The sequence below is a fragment of the Coregonus clupeaformis genome, chromosome 1 (genome assembly GCF_020615455.1).
Source record: "Coregonus clupeaformis isolate EN_2021a chromosome 1, ASM2061545v1, whole genome shotgun sequence".
Taxonomy (NCBI): domain Eukaryota; kingdom Metazoa; phylum Chordata; class Actinopteri; order Salmoniformes; family Salmonidae; genus Coregonus; species Coregonus clupeaformis.
Window position 1 is genome coordinate 72,878,190 of NC_059192.1, and position 13,556 is coordinate 72,891,745.

Genomic DNA, 13,556 nt, shown 5'->3' on the forward strand with positions numbered 1-13,556 from the left:
GCTCAGGACCTAAGACTGGGGCAAAGGTTCACCTTCTAACAGGACAATGACCCTAAGCACACAGCCAAGACAACACAGGAGTGGCTTCAGGACAAGTCTCTGAATGTCATTGAGTGGCCCAGCCAGAGCCTGGACTTGAACCCGATCGAACATCTATGGAGAGACCTGAAAATAGCTGTGCAACTATGCTCCCCATCCAACCTGACACAGCTTGAGAGGATCTGCAGAGAAGAATGGGATAAACTCCCCAAATACAGGTGTGCCGAGCTTGTAGCGTCATACCCAAGAAGACTCGAGGCTGTAATCGCTGCCAAAGGTGCATCAACAAAGTACTGAGTAAGTTTCTGAATACTTATGTAAATGTCATATTTATTATAAATACATTTCTAAACTTGGTTGTGCATCAGGAGTTTTCCTCTTGTTATGTCAGTCACTGACAATCACTCAATTAGCTCATGTCAGTAAAATATTATTATATTGGAAAACTAGTTAGTCTAGCCAGCTATCTAAACTACTGACCGGGCACACAGGGCAAGTGCCCAGGGGCCCTGACCTCCAGGTGGCCCCAATTGATTTAGTTAGTTACTCTCACTCAGATATCATATTAACATGGCAAGTCATGGCAAAATGTGTGGAATCGCAGGAAATTAGCTTTAAAACTGCAAACATTTCTCCCCACCCAATGGCAAAATGTGTAGAATTGCAGGAAATTAGCTGTAAAATTGCAACAATTATTAATAAAATGTATCTGTATATATGAAATTATACTTTTTAATCCCGGTGATGATGTGAGTTAATGTGTAGTGGCTATTTGTATAGCTAATAGGCTATGTGTTTGTAGATCAACTGAGGTGAATGAAGCTACAGCAACCAATGTTCTAATGTACAGTGCCTTGCAAAAGTATTCATCCCCCTTGACGTTTTTCCTATTTTGTTGCATTACAACTTGTAATTTAAATAGTTTTTTATTTGGATTTCATGTAATGGACATACACAAAATAGTCCAAATTGGTGAAGTGAAATGAAAAAAATAACTTGTTTCAAAACATTCTCAAAGATAAATAACGGAAAAGTGGTGCGTGCATATGTATTCACCCCCTTTGCTATGAAGCCCCTCAATAAGATCTGGTGCAACCAATTACCTTCAGAAGTCACATAATTAGTTAAATAAAGTCCATCTGTGCGCAATCTAAGTGTCACATGATCTGTCACATGATTTCAGTATATATACACCTGTAATGAAAGGCCACTAAGCAAGGGGCACCACTGAGTCTGCAACACCACTAAGCAAGGGGCACCACCAAGCAAGCGGCACCATGAAGACCAAGGAGCTCTCCAAACAGGTCAGGGACAAAGTTGTGGAGAAGTACAGATCAGGGTTGGGTTATAAAAAAAAATCGGAAACTTTGAACATCCCACGGAGCACCAATAATCTATTATAAAAAAATTGAAAGAATATGGCACCACAACAAACCTGCCAAGAGAGGGCCGCCCACCAAAAGTCACAGACCAGGCAAGCAGGGCATTCATCAGAGAGGCAACAAAGAGACCAAAGATAACCCTGAAGGAGCTGCAAAGCTCCACAGCTGAGATTGGAGTATCTGTCCATAGGACCACTTTAAGCCATACACTCCACAGAGCTGGGCTTTACGGAAGAGTGGCCAGAAAAAAGCCATTGCTTAAAGAAAAAAAGAAGCAAACACGTTTGGTGTTCGCCAAAAGGCATGTGGGAGACTCCCCAAACATATGGAAGATGGTATTCTGGTCAGATGAGACTCAAATTTAGCTTTATGGCCATCAAGGAAAATGTCTGGAGCAAACCTAACACCTCTCATCACCCCCGAGAACACCATCCCCACAATGAAGCATGGTGGTGGCAGCATCATGCTGTGGAGATGTTTTTCATCGGCAGGGACTGGGAAACTGGTCAGAATTGAAGGAATGATGGATGGCGCTAAATACAGTGAGGGAAAAAAGTATTTGATCCCCTGCTGATTTTGTACGTTTGCCCACTGACAAAGACATGATCAGTCTATAATTTTAATGGTAGGTTTATTTGAACAGTGAGAGACAGAATAACAACAGAAAAATCCAGAAAAACGCATGTCAAAAATGTTATAAATTGATTTGCATTTTAATGAGGGAAATAAGTATTTGACCCCTCTGCAAAACATGACTTAGTACTTGGTGGCAAAACCCTTGTTGGCAATCACAGAGGTCAGGCTTTTCTTGTAGTTGGCCACCAGGTTTTCACACATCTCAGGAGGGATTTTGTCCCACTCCTCTTTGCAGATCTTCTCCAAGTCATTAAGGTTTCGAGCCTAACATTTGGCAACTCGAACCTTCAGCTTTCTCCACAGATTTTCTATGGGATTAAGGTCTGGCTAGGCCACTCCAGGACCTTAATGCGCTGCTTCTTGAGCCACTCCTTTGTTGCCTTGGCCGTGTGTTTTGGGTTATTGTCATGCTGGAATACCCATCCAATACCCATTTTCAATGCCCTGGCTGAGGGAAGGAGGTTCTCACCCAAGATTTTACGGTACATGGCGCCGTCCATCATCCCTTTGATGCGGTGAAGTTGTCCTGTCCCCTTAGCAGAAAAACACCCCCAAAGCATAATGTTTCCACCTCCATGTTTGACGGTGGGGATGGTGTTCTTGGGGTCATAGGCAGCATTCCTCCTCCTCCAAACACGGCGAGTTGAGTTGATGCCAAAGAGCTCCATTTTGGTCTCATCTGACCACAACACTTTCACCCAGTTCTCCTCTGAAACATTCAGATGTTCATTGGCAAACTTCAGATGGGCCTGTATATGTGCTTTCTTGAGCAGGGGGACCTTGCGGGCGCTGCAGGATTTCAGTCCTTCACAGCGTAGGGACTCAGCATGGAGCCCCAGGCTGAGGGAGATTGACAGTTATTTTGTGTTTCTTCCATTTGCGAATAATCGCACCAACTGTTGTCACCTTCTCACTAAGCTGCTTGGCGATGGTCTTGTAGCCCATTCCAGCCTTGTGTAGGTAGTTTGGAATCTGATTGATTGATTGCTTCTGTGGACAGGTGTCTTTTATACAGGTAACAAGCTGATATTAGGAGCACTCTCTTTAAGAATGTACTCCTAATCTCAGCTCGTTACCTGTATAAAAGACACCTGGGAGCCAGAAATCTTTCTGATTGAGAGGGGGTCAAATACTTATTTCCCACATTAAAATGCAAATCAATTTATAACATTTTTGACATGCGTTTTTCTGGATTTTTTTGTTGTTATTCTGTCTCTCACAGTTCAAATAAACCTACCATTAAAATTATAGACTGATCATTTCTTTGTCAGTGGGCAAACGTACAAAATCAGCAGGGGATCAAATACTTTTTTCCCTCACTGTACATGGAAATTCTTGAGGGAAAACTGTTTCAGTCTTCCAGAGATTTGAGACTGGGACGGAGGTTGACCTTCCAGCAGGACAATGACCCTAAGCATTCTGCTAAAGCAAAACTTGAGTGGTTTAAGGGGAAACATTTAAATGTCTTGGAATGGTCTAGTCAAAGCCCAGACCTCAATCCAATTGAGAATCTGTGGTATGATTTAAAGATTGCTGTAAACCAGCGGAACCCATCCAACTTGAAAGAGCTGGAGCAGTTTTGCCTTGAAGAATGGGCAAAAATCGCAGTGGCTAGATGTGCCAAGCTTATAGAGACATACACCAAGAGGCTTGCAGCTGTAATTGCTGCAAAAGATGGCTCTACAAAGTATTGACTTAGGGGGGATGAATAGTTATGCGCACTCAAGTTTGTTTCACAAGAAAAAATATTTTACATCTTCAAAGTGGTAGGCATGTTGTGTAAATCAAATGATACAAACCCCCAAAAAGTCCATTTTAATTCCAGGTTGTAAGGCAACAAAATAGGAAAAATGCCAAGTGGGGTGAATACTTTCGCAAGCCATTGTATGGGGTCATTTTTGCCTGTTTTTGCTGTTCTCCAAATAGCATTTTAGAGTTTTTAAATTGTATAGAAATACAGAAAATGAGCTTCAACTTTCTTTGGAATTCACTAAAACTCAAGACCTTGGCTATGGCCCTGTCTATGATATTATACTAAACAAAAATATAAACGGAACATGCAACAATTTCAAAGATTTTACTCAGTTACAGTTTATATAAGGAAATCAGACAATTGAAATAAGGAAATTAGGCCCTAATCTATGGATTTCACGAGACTGGGAATAAAGATATGCATCTGTTGGTCACAGATACCGTAAAAAAGGAAGGGTAGGGGTGTGGATCAGAAAACCAGTCAGTATCTGGTGTGACCTCATGCAGCGCGACACATCTCCTTTGCATAGACTTGATCAGGCTGTTGATTGTGGCCTGTGGAATGTTGTCCCACTCTTCTTCAATGGCTGTGCGAAGTTGCTGGATATTGGCAGGAAATGGAACACGCTGTCGTACATGTCGATCCTGAGCATTCCAAATATGCTCATTGGGTGACATGTCTGGTGTGTATGCAGGCCATGGAAAAACTGGAATATTTTCAGCTTCCAGGAATTGTATAGAGACATGGGGCCGTGCATTTTCATGCTGAAACATGAGGTGATGGCGGCAGATGAATGGTACGACAAAGGGCCTCAGGATCTCGTCACGGTATCTCTGTGCATTCAAATTGCCATTGATAAAATGCAATTGTGTTTGTTTTCCGTATCTTATGCCTGCCCATACCATAACCCCACCGCCACCATGGGGCACTCTGCTCACAATGTTGACATCAGCAAAAACCGCTCACCCACACGACACCATACACGTGGTCTGCGGTTGTGAGCCCGGTTGGACGTATAGCCAAATTCTTTAAAATGACGTTGGAGGCGGCTTATGGTAGAGAAATTAACATTACATTCTCTGGCAACAGCTCTGGTTGACATTCCTGCAGTCAGCATGCCAATTGCATGCTCCATCAAAACTTGAGACATCTGTTGTGTGACAAAACTGCACATTTTAGATTGGCCTTTTATTGTCTCCAGCACAAGGTGCACCTGTGTAATGATCACGCTGTTGAATCAGCTTCTTGTTAGTATGTGGTCCTCTGTAGCTCAGCTGGTAGAGCACGGCGCTTGTAACGCCAAGGTAGTGGGTTCGATCCCCGGGACCACCCATACACAAAAAAAATGTATGCACGCATGACTGTAAGTCGCTTTGGATAAAAGCGTCTGCTAAATGGCATATTATTATTATTATTATTGATATGCCACACCTGTCAGGTGGATGGATTATCTTGGCAAAGGAGAAATGCTCACTAACAGTACACTCGTAACAACCTAAGCGTTATGAAACTTCTATTCAATTAAATAAACCCCACAGAGCAAATAAGCCATACATTTTTGTTGTTGGCCAAATTAGACACTCATTGACCTCCATACAAAAACTCCTTACTTAGTGGGCGAAAAAATTTAAACACGCCACCTGCTGGAGGGAGCTAGATTTTCAGCCGAGTTGGGCATCTTTCTTTAACTGTTCCTCTCTGGCTAAGTCTGCCAGGTTATCTGATGGGAGCAGCTAACATATAGCGTTTGATCACGTGCAACTACGTCAACGATTTTAATTGGCTGATGCACATTTTGAGAAGGAGACTAAGTTTAAACATAAACATTTTCTAATGTTCGCAAATAATATGTACACGTGAGTTTTAGTCTTGCTCTCCATCACACAGACCCTTCAGGGATTACGAGGGAAGTTACTGAAACAAATGTATTGTATTTGTTGTTTCTGAATTGTTCCACTTCCATCTGCAGAGTGACCACACCCACAAAGAAAATGACTGCAGATACATTTACACACCATGATTTTATTAGAGGTAGTGAGGTATAAAGAATCTGCTTACATTCATTCAGTGATAAAATAATTTAAAAATAAAACATTTATAACTTTCCATGTTACAATCTATGCAATACATTAGAGTGCATTAGAAAAAAATAAAAACAAATGGAAACTTTTCAGAAAGGCACTTCTAACTTTTGTTCTGAATGTATGGTTGTCCTTCAGTAAACGTTGTGTCTTGGTCGTTCTTAAGGAGGCCTCAGCTCAGCTGTTATAGGGTGAAGTTGACCCTAGACACTGATCTGGTCAGTTTTAAATTTCCCCCACTAATGGTTAAGGTTAGGATTGGGGAGGGGGAAGCTGATCCTAGATCTGTACCTAGGGGAAACTTCACCCCCGGAGCCAACTCAGCTAGTTAGCGTTTGGAAAGCTGGTCAGCCAACCAGTCCAGTCCCTCCAACAGACCTGAACCCATGGTCGCACAGGTAGCCTGGACAAACCACTGAGGAGAGAAGAGAAACAGTCAGTCATTAACAGGTAGCCTGGACAAACCACTGAGGAGAGAGGACAAACAGTCAGTTATTAACAGGTAACCTGGACAAACCACTGAGGAGAGAAGGGAAACAGTCAGTCATTAACAGGTAGCCTGGACAAACCACTGAGGAGAGAGGACAAACAGTCAGTCATTAACAGGTAACCTGGACAAACCACTGAGGAGAGAAGAGAAACAGTCAGTCATTAACAGGTAACCTGGACAAACCACTGAGGAGAGAGGACAAACAGTCAGTCATTAACAGGTAACCTGGACAAACCACTGAGGAGAGAAGAGAAACAGTCAGTCATTAACAGGTAGCCTGGACAAACCACTGAGGAGAGAAGACAAACAGTCAGTCATTAACAGGTAGCCTGGACAAACCACTGAGGAGAGAGGACAAACAGTCAGTCATTAACAGGAAACCTGGACAAACCACTGAGGAGAGAGGACAAACAGTCAGTCATTAACAGGTAACCTGGACAAACCACTGAGGAGAGAAGAGAAACAGTCAGTCATTAACAGGTAGCCTGGACAAACCACTGAGGAGAGAAGACAAACAGTCAGTCATTAACAGGTAGCCTGGACAAACCACTGAGGAGAGAGGACAAACAGTCAGTCATTAACAGGTAACCTGGACAAACCACTGAGGAGAGAGGACAAACAGTCAGTCATTAACAGGTAACCTGGACAAACCACTGAGGAGAGAAGAGAAACAGTCAGTCATTAACAGGTAGCCTGGACAAACCACTGAGGAGAGAAGACAAACAGTCAGTCATTAACAGGTAGCCTGGACAAACCACTGAGGAGAGAGGACAAACAGTCAGTCATTAACAGGTAACCTGGACAAACCACTGAGGAGAGAGGACAAACAGTCAGTCATTAACAGGTAGCCTGGACAAACCACTGAGAAGAGAAGAGAAACAGTCAGTCATTAACAGGTAGCCTGGACAAACCACTGAGGAGAGAGGACAAACAGTCAGTCATTAAAACAGTCAGTCATTAACAGGTAACCTGGACAAACCACTGAGAAGAGAAGAGAAACAGTCAGTCATTAACAGGTAGCCTGGACAAACCACTGAGGAGAGAGGACAAACAGTCAGAGTGCATTATTTACCAAATCTGGGCAGGGATTCAATCTGAGGTGCATTGTAGTATGTTTAACATTTAAAGGGATACATCAGGATTTGGAGAATTAAGCCTTTTATCTACTTCCCCAGAGTCAGGTGAACTCGTGAATACCATTTTCTGCATGCAGTTTGAAGGAAGTTGCTAATTAGCGTCAGCGCAATTGCTAACTAGTGTTAGCGCAATGACTGGAAGTCTATGGTAACCGATAGCATGTTAACTGCTAGCATGCTAGTAGATACCATAGACTTCCAGTCATTGTGCTAACGCTAGTTAGAATTCTCTCGTGAAACCTTAGAGATTCTAAATGGTCATACTTACAGGAGTACTCAGTTGAAGTTTTCTCAGTCCCAGTTTATTTGTGATGTCACTGACAGACATGGCGTTGGGAAGGTCCTGTTTGTTGGCGAACACCAGCAGAACTACATCTCTCAGCTGGTCCTCTTCAAGCTGTGGGTCAACAGCACAGAACACAGGGAATCAGAACAGCCACAGCACTCACTGAGTTATTACACTTTTCTCTGTAATGTTGCATCAATTATTTTTACAACTAAACCAAGATAGACCACAGCCTGTCGTTTCCAGTGGGAACAAATTAGTCATAGTGGGTAGAACAAGCAAGGAGGTGGGCACACGTTCTAGCATAAATCTGCATATTTCCGTTAGGGAACGCCTCCTCTGTGAAGTGCACGTGTGCAATAACTAAATTCGCCTTTGCACTCCTTCTAAACAACGCAATTTTTAACAACTTTTGCAAAGGGTAAAGTCTACAAAACTTATTCCACTCTGTTCATAACAGATTTTAGTATTGGGAACAGAAAACTGTATTAAGATCAAATGTTTAATCGATGAGAAAATTTGCAGAATGTCGGCCAAAATCCATGTCGTTCCATCTTCTCCCACTGCCGGCCAGTGGGCTTCCTCTCACTACCATATTTGGTAGTGAGTGGAAACGCTAAGCGGATGCTTCACATTTATACATCCGGTGAAATATCTGTCTCATTGTTTTATCTGTGGTTGCATCCTGTGTGGAGGATCAATAACACAGAACACAGGGAATCAGAACAGTCACATTAAACAGGAAAACACTCTCTTCTATATCTATTAGAACAGTCATATTACTGTATTATTACATTCCTTGTAGGTAATCAGAAAGGTCACACTATACCGTTACTACGCTCCTCTCCGGTGGCCAACAGCAAACTTAAGAGTTGCTATAGGAAAGTGTGGAAAGATGAATGGAAGGACAGATGACTCACCATGTTCTGTAGTTCCTCTGTAGCATCATTTATCCTCTCAGGATCGTTGCTGTCTACCACAAATATAAGACCCTGGATGAAGACATTGGAACACAGACACACGCTTTTAAGGAATGAGGCAAATTTGAATTTGAGTTCATTTTTTTGAATTGACCGGATATGAAATGGATCCCATATTTAAGGCTGTTTGGGTTAGGTTTAGTTGAGGCTGTTGGGGTTAGTTGAGGTTGTTAGGGTTAGGGTTAGTTGGGACTGTTAAGGTTAGTTGAGGCTGTTAGGGTTAGTTGAGGCTGTTAGGGTTAGTTGAGGCTGTTAGGGTTAGTTGAGACTGTTGGAGTTAGGGTTAGTTGAGAGTGTTAGGGTTAGGCTTAGTTGAGAAGGTTAAGGTTAGTTGAGACTGTTAGGGTTAGGGTTAGTTGAGGCTATTAGGGTCAGTTGAGGATGTTAGTGTTAGTTGAGGCTGTTAGGGTTAGGGTTAGTTGAGATTGTTAGGGTTAGAGTTAGTTGAGAGTGTTAGGGTTAGTCCTACCTGAGTGTTCTGGTAGTAATGCTTCCACAGAGGTCTGATGACGTGCTGACCACCTACATCCCACACCGTGAAGCTGATGTTCTTGTACTCAACCGTCTCCACATTGAACCCTATGGTGATCAGCACAAAGGACATTCAGCTATGCTCTGTCTAGCAGTCCTGGGTCAAATACATATATGAAGCGCAGGTTGTCAATCAGTGCATATACCCTATATATCAATCAATGCTTACCAATAGTGGGGATAGTAGTGACAACTTCTCCAAGTTTTAGTTTGTACAGGACTGTGGTCTTCCCTGCAGCATCTAACCCAACTGTGATAACAATATGGATCATTTTAAAACCTAAGTAATATTAATAATATGCGTATAATATAGGCCTATGTAAAATCAATCAAACAAAGTAAATGTTTTCACACATTGTAACAAATACATTGCAACATTGTAATAATAACACAATGTCATTAACAAAATTGTAAATAAGTCTTACCCATCAGAATTCTCATCTGTTTCTTCTCGAAGAAACGAGAGAAGAGTTGCGAAACCATAACACCCATTATTGCTAAAAATATGTTTTGCTTGATCAAATAATCCAAAAGGAGCAAAATGTCACGATCTGCAGCAGCCAATCTCGCTCTTCAACCAATTCTGCAGGGGTAGACAGCGGCACACACTGATTTATACAACCGGTTTGCATTGCGCTGCTTATATAGTCTACTCAGCCACAGGTGCAACGGGACACCAACACAGCGCACTGTCATTTCAGCCTGGTCACACAGGTACAACATGCAAGTGACTGCTCCGATTCCTCTCTACCCGTTTCCTCCACGTCACTTTCACTTTGTTGGCCTCGGAATACAGGATGTTGTAATGTTTCTCATGTGTAGAGATATAATCTGATTGGTCTACAAGGCTGCTATTCATTCACTGTTATCTAAATACTGTCTGAAGTTAAAGTCGATGTCACACGAAACAACCTGTAATGCAATTTTTGTTGCTGGCAACAGAGTTGCATCTGGGTTGCTTCGTGAGTCAATTTCAATCGCGTTTAAGTTGCTTCGTGTATCAGCAAAGTTGCTTGAGATCATGTCACTTGCTACTTGCATCTGCAACAGAAATTGCCTCCAGGTTGCTTCGTGTGACTGTCGTCGGCTCTACAGAGAAAGAGGTCAACTCCTCCGTGTGTGTGTGTGCGAATTTCACAATGCTCCCTATTCAAGCAAAACAACAGAGAAAGCAACTGTGATGAAATAAAGACAAACCATTTTGTAATGAGATCCTAGTGTGCTGTTCATTCACATAAAAAATACTTCCTCTAAATGAAAGCTATTATTGCACAGAGTTTCTAAACCCAGAGGCGGAACATCGCGAGACTTCCGGGAACGCTGGCGAAACAGACAAGGCCGGGGTTTTGAGTTTGAGAGGTCAATGATAGAAGTGAAAAATTCTTCCTTAGTTGTTAATTTTCTTGAAATCTAAAAGCACAGCCTAGATTCGTGCCAATGTTTTAAGTAGTAGAACATGGTATTACTCCAAACTCGTGAACGTGACAAGCTGACACGTTTTCATTTTCGTCAAAAGCAACTTTATATCGAACAAGTGCCTTTGATTTGACGGCCTGAACTTTCGCAGTTTGGCGCGAAACGATGATGTGTTCCTATGCATGACTTTAGTTAGCCATAGTCGCCGTGACATCGCCTACAAGTGTGATCGGGATATCTATCGGAGAAGCAGTTTTAGCATATCTTCATACTGTACTGTCTTTGATTATAGTCTGTAAACAGGGCTTAGCTACATACAGTATGAGGACACCGAGGTCTGGACCTTATTTTTTAGAATAACAAAAACACGTCATCAGTGGGGGGTGCCCAGGGGCGCTGACCTCCAGCGGGCCCCCCATTGATTTTGTTGATCAGTCTCACTCAGATGTCTTATTAACATGGCAAAAATTATGGCAGAATGTGTAGAATTGTAGGAAATTAGCTTTAAATCTGCCAACATTTATCCCCACCCCAATGCAAAATCTATAGAATTGCAGGAAATTAGCTGTAAAACTACAAAAAAAAGTATATAGCTAATAGGCTATGTGTTTGTAGATCGACTGAAGTGAAAGCTACAGCAACCATTGTTCTAATGGCTGGGGTAATTTTTGCATGTTTTTGCTGTTCTCTAAATTAAACTAATTAAAATTGTAGAAATCATGAAAACAAAACATTGTAGCAACCCACACAGTAGGAAACATTGTAGCAACCCACACAGCAGGAAACATTGTAGCAACCTACACAGTAGGAAACAATGTAGCAACCCACACAGCAGGAAACATTGTAGCAACCTACACAGCAGGAAACAATGTAGCAACCCACACAGCAGGAAACAATGTAGCAACCCACACAGCAGGAAACATTGTAGCAACCTACACAGCAGGAAACATTGTAGCAACCTACACAGTAGGAAACATTGTAGCAACCCACACAGCAGGAAACATTGTAGCAACCTACACAGCAGGAAACATTGTAGCAACCTACACAGCAGGAAACATTGTAGCAACCTACACAACAGGAAACATTGTAGCAACCCACACAGTAGGAAACATTGTAGCAACCCACACAGCAGGAAACATTGTAGCAACCCACACAGTAGGAAACGTGGGCTAGACTAGTCTCTGCCATGGAATAAAAAATATAAAAAAATAAACAGTGTCAAAAGCGACCAGAATACCATGTAATCTCTTTCCAGTTTCGAAGTAGTTTTATTAATAATTTATCATGCCTACAAACAAAACATACACAAATTCACCTTTTTATAAACATTTGTGTCTCTTCTAGTCTGTTCTCTGACCAGATAAGGGAGTTGACCTTGGCTTAGGTCTATATAAACTGACAGACTTTAAAACATGGATAAAACAAACTTCCAATAAATAATCAATCAAAATCGATCTGTAACACTAAGAAGCTTGAGATAATATGATATAATGTAATGCCTTATATTACAACATCAGATACAGTGCATTTGGAAAGTTTTCAGACCCCTTGACCTTTTCCACATTTTGTTACAGCCTTATTCTAAATTTGATTAATTTGTTTTTTTCCCCTTCATCAATCTACACACAATACCCCATAATGACAAAGCAAAAACTGTTTTTTAGAAATTTTAGATGGTGCCAGGTTTCCTCCAGACGTGACGCTTGGCGTTCAGGCCAAAGAGTTCAATCTTGGTTTCATCAGACCAGAGAATCTTGTTTCTCATGGTCTGAGAGTCCTTTATGTGACTTTTGGCAAACTCCAAGCGGGTTGTCATGTGTCTTTTACTGAGGAGTGGCTTCCGTCTGGCCACTCTACCATAAAGCCCTGATTGGTGGAGTGCTGCAGAGATGGTTGTCCTTCTGGAAGGTTCTCCCATCTCCACAGAGGAACTCTGGAGCTCTTTCAGTGACCATCGGGTTCTTGATCACCTCTCTGACCTAGGCTCTTCTACCCAGATTGCTCAGTTTGGCCGGGGCGGCCAGCTCTTAGGAGTCTTGGTGGTTCCAAACTTCTTCCATTTAAGAATGATGGAGGCCACTGTGTTCTTGGGGACCTTCAATGCTGCAGACATTTTTTGGTACCCTTCCCCAGATCTGTGCCTCGACACAATCCTGTCTCGGAGCGGTACGGACAATTCCTTCGACCTCATGGCTTGGTTTTTGCTCTGACATGCACTGTCAACTGTGGGACCTTATATGGACAGGTGGTGCCTTTCCAAATCATGTCCAATGAATTGAATTTACCACAGGTGGACTCCAGTCAAGTTGTAGAAACATCTCAAGGATGATCAATGGAAACAGAATGCACCTGAGCTCAATTTCGAGTCTCATATCAAAGGGTCTGAATACTTATGTAAATAAAGTATTTCTGTTTTTTTTTTAATAAATGTGCTAAGATTTCTAAAAACCTGTTTTCGCTTCATCATTATGGGGTATTGTATGTAGATTGATGAGGATAACATTTAATTTAATCAATTTTAGAATAAGGCTGTAAAGTAACAAAATGAATGAATACTTTCCGAATGCACTGTACGTAGTAGGCCTTCTAGTTAATAATTACCAAAACAACACTGGTGAGGCCATGTCTGTTTCGTTTTAGGAAAACAGTATTAAATACTGTCGATTAGAAGCATGATTTCCTTTATTGGCCCCAAAATGACAAATGAGACTGAGCGATTATTCTCCCACACTGTAAAGGTTAATCCTCGGTTAGTCCTAATTTACATCTCCCTTAGGGGAAATTGAAGCCCACTGTGCACAGACGTCAATTCAACGTCTTTTCCAC

The 13,556-nt window shown here is 41.9% G+C and overlaps 1 protein-coding gene across 2 annotated transcripts; it reads right to left on the bottom strand.

Moving 5' to 3' along the window:
• Positions 1 to 5,812: 5,812 nt before the first annotated feature.
• LOC121576418 (ADP-ribosylation factor 4) lies at positions 5,813 to 10,530 on the bottom strand. 2 transcript variants are annotated; one of them, XM_041889545.2, is made up of 6 exons: positions 9,740 to 10,390; positions 9,484 to 9,564; positions 9,253 to 9,362; positions 8,724 to 8,795; positions 7,786 to 7,914; positions 5,813 to 6,306 (listed from the first exon to the last, which is right to left on the bottom strand). In XM_041889545.2, the coding sequence occupies exons 1-6, from the start codon at positions 9,804 to 9,806 to the stop codon at positions 6,220 to 6,222; spliced, it is 546 nt and encodes a 181-aa protein (XP_041745479.1). In that variant the 5' UTR covers positions 9,807 to 10,390; the 3' UTR covers positions 5,813 to 6,219. The 2 variants fall into 2 exon arrangements, with proteins under 2 accessions (XP_041745479.1, XP_041745488.1); XM_041889554.2 differs by lacking the exon at positions 5,813 to 6,306 and adding an exon at positions 8,633 to 8,678 and having other exon boundaries at positions 7,828 to 7,914; positions 9,740 to 10,530.
• Positions 10,531 to 13,556: the final 3,026 nt, after the last annotated feature.

Bases quoted from the DNA above. Each gene is read 5' to 3' on its own strand.
- LOC121576418 (XM_041889545.2), bottom strand. From the start codon at position 9,806: ATGGGTGTTATGGTTTCGCAACTCTTCTCTCGTTTCTTCGAGAAGAAA. The intron at 8,796-9,252 runs GTAGGACTAACC...GTCTTCATCCAG, and splicing joins ATTACTACCAGAACACTCAG to GGTCTTATATTTGTGGTAGA. The intron at 7,915-8,723 runs GTGAGTCATCTG...GTTGACCCACAG, and splicing joins CAGAGGAACTACAGAACATG to CTTGAAGAGGACCAGCTGAG.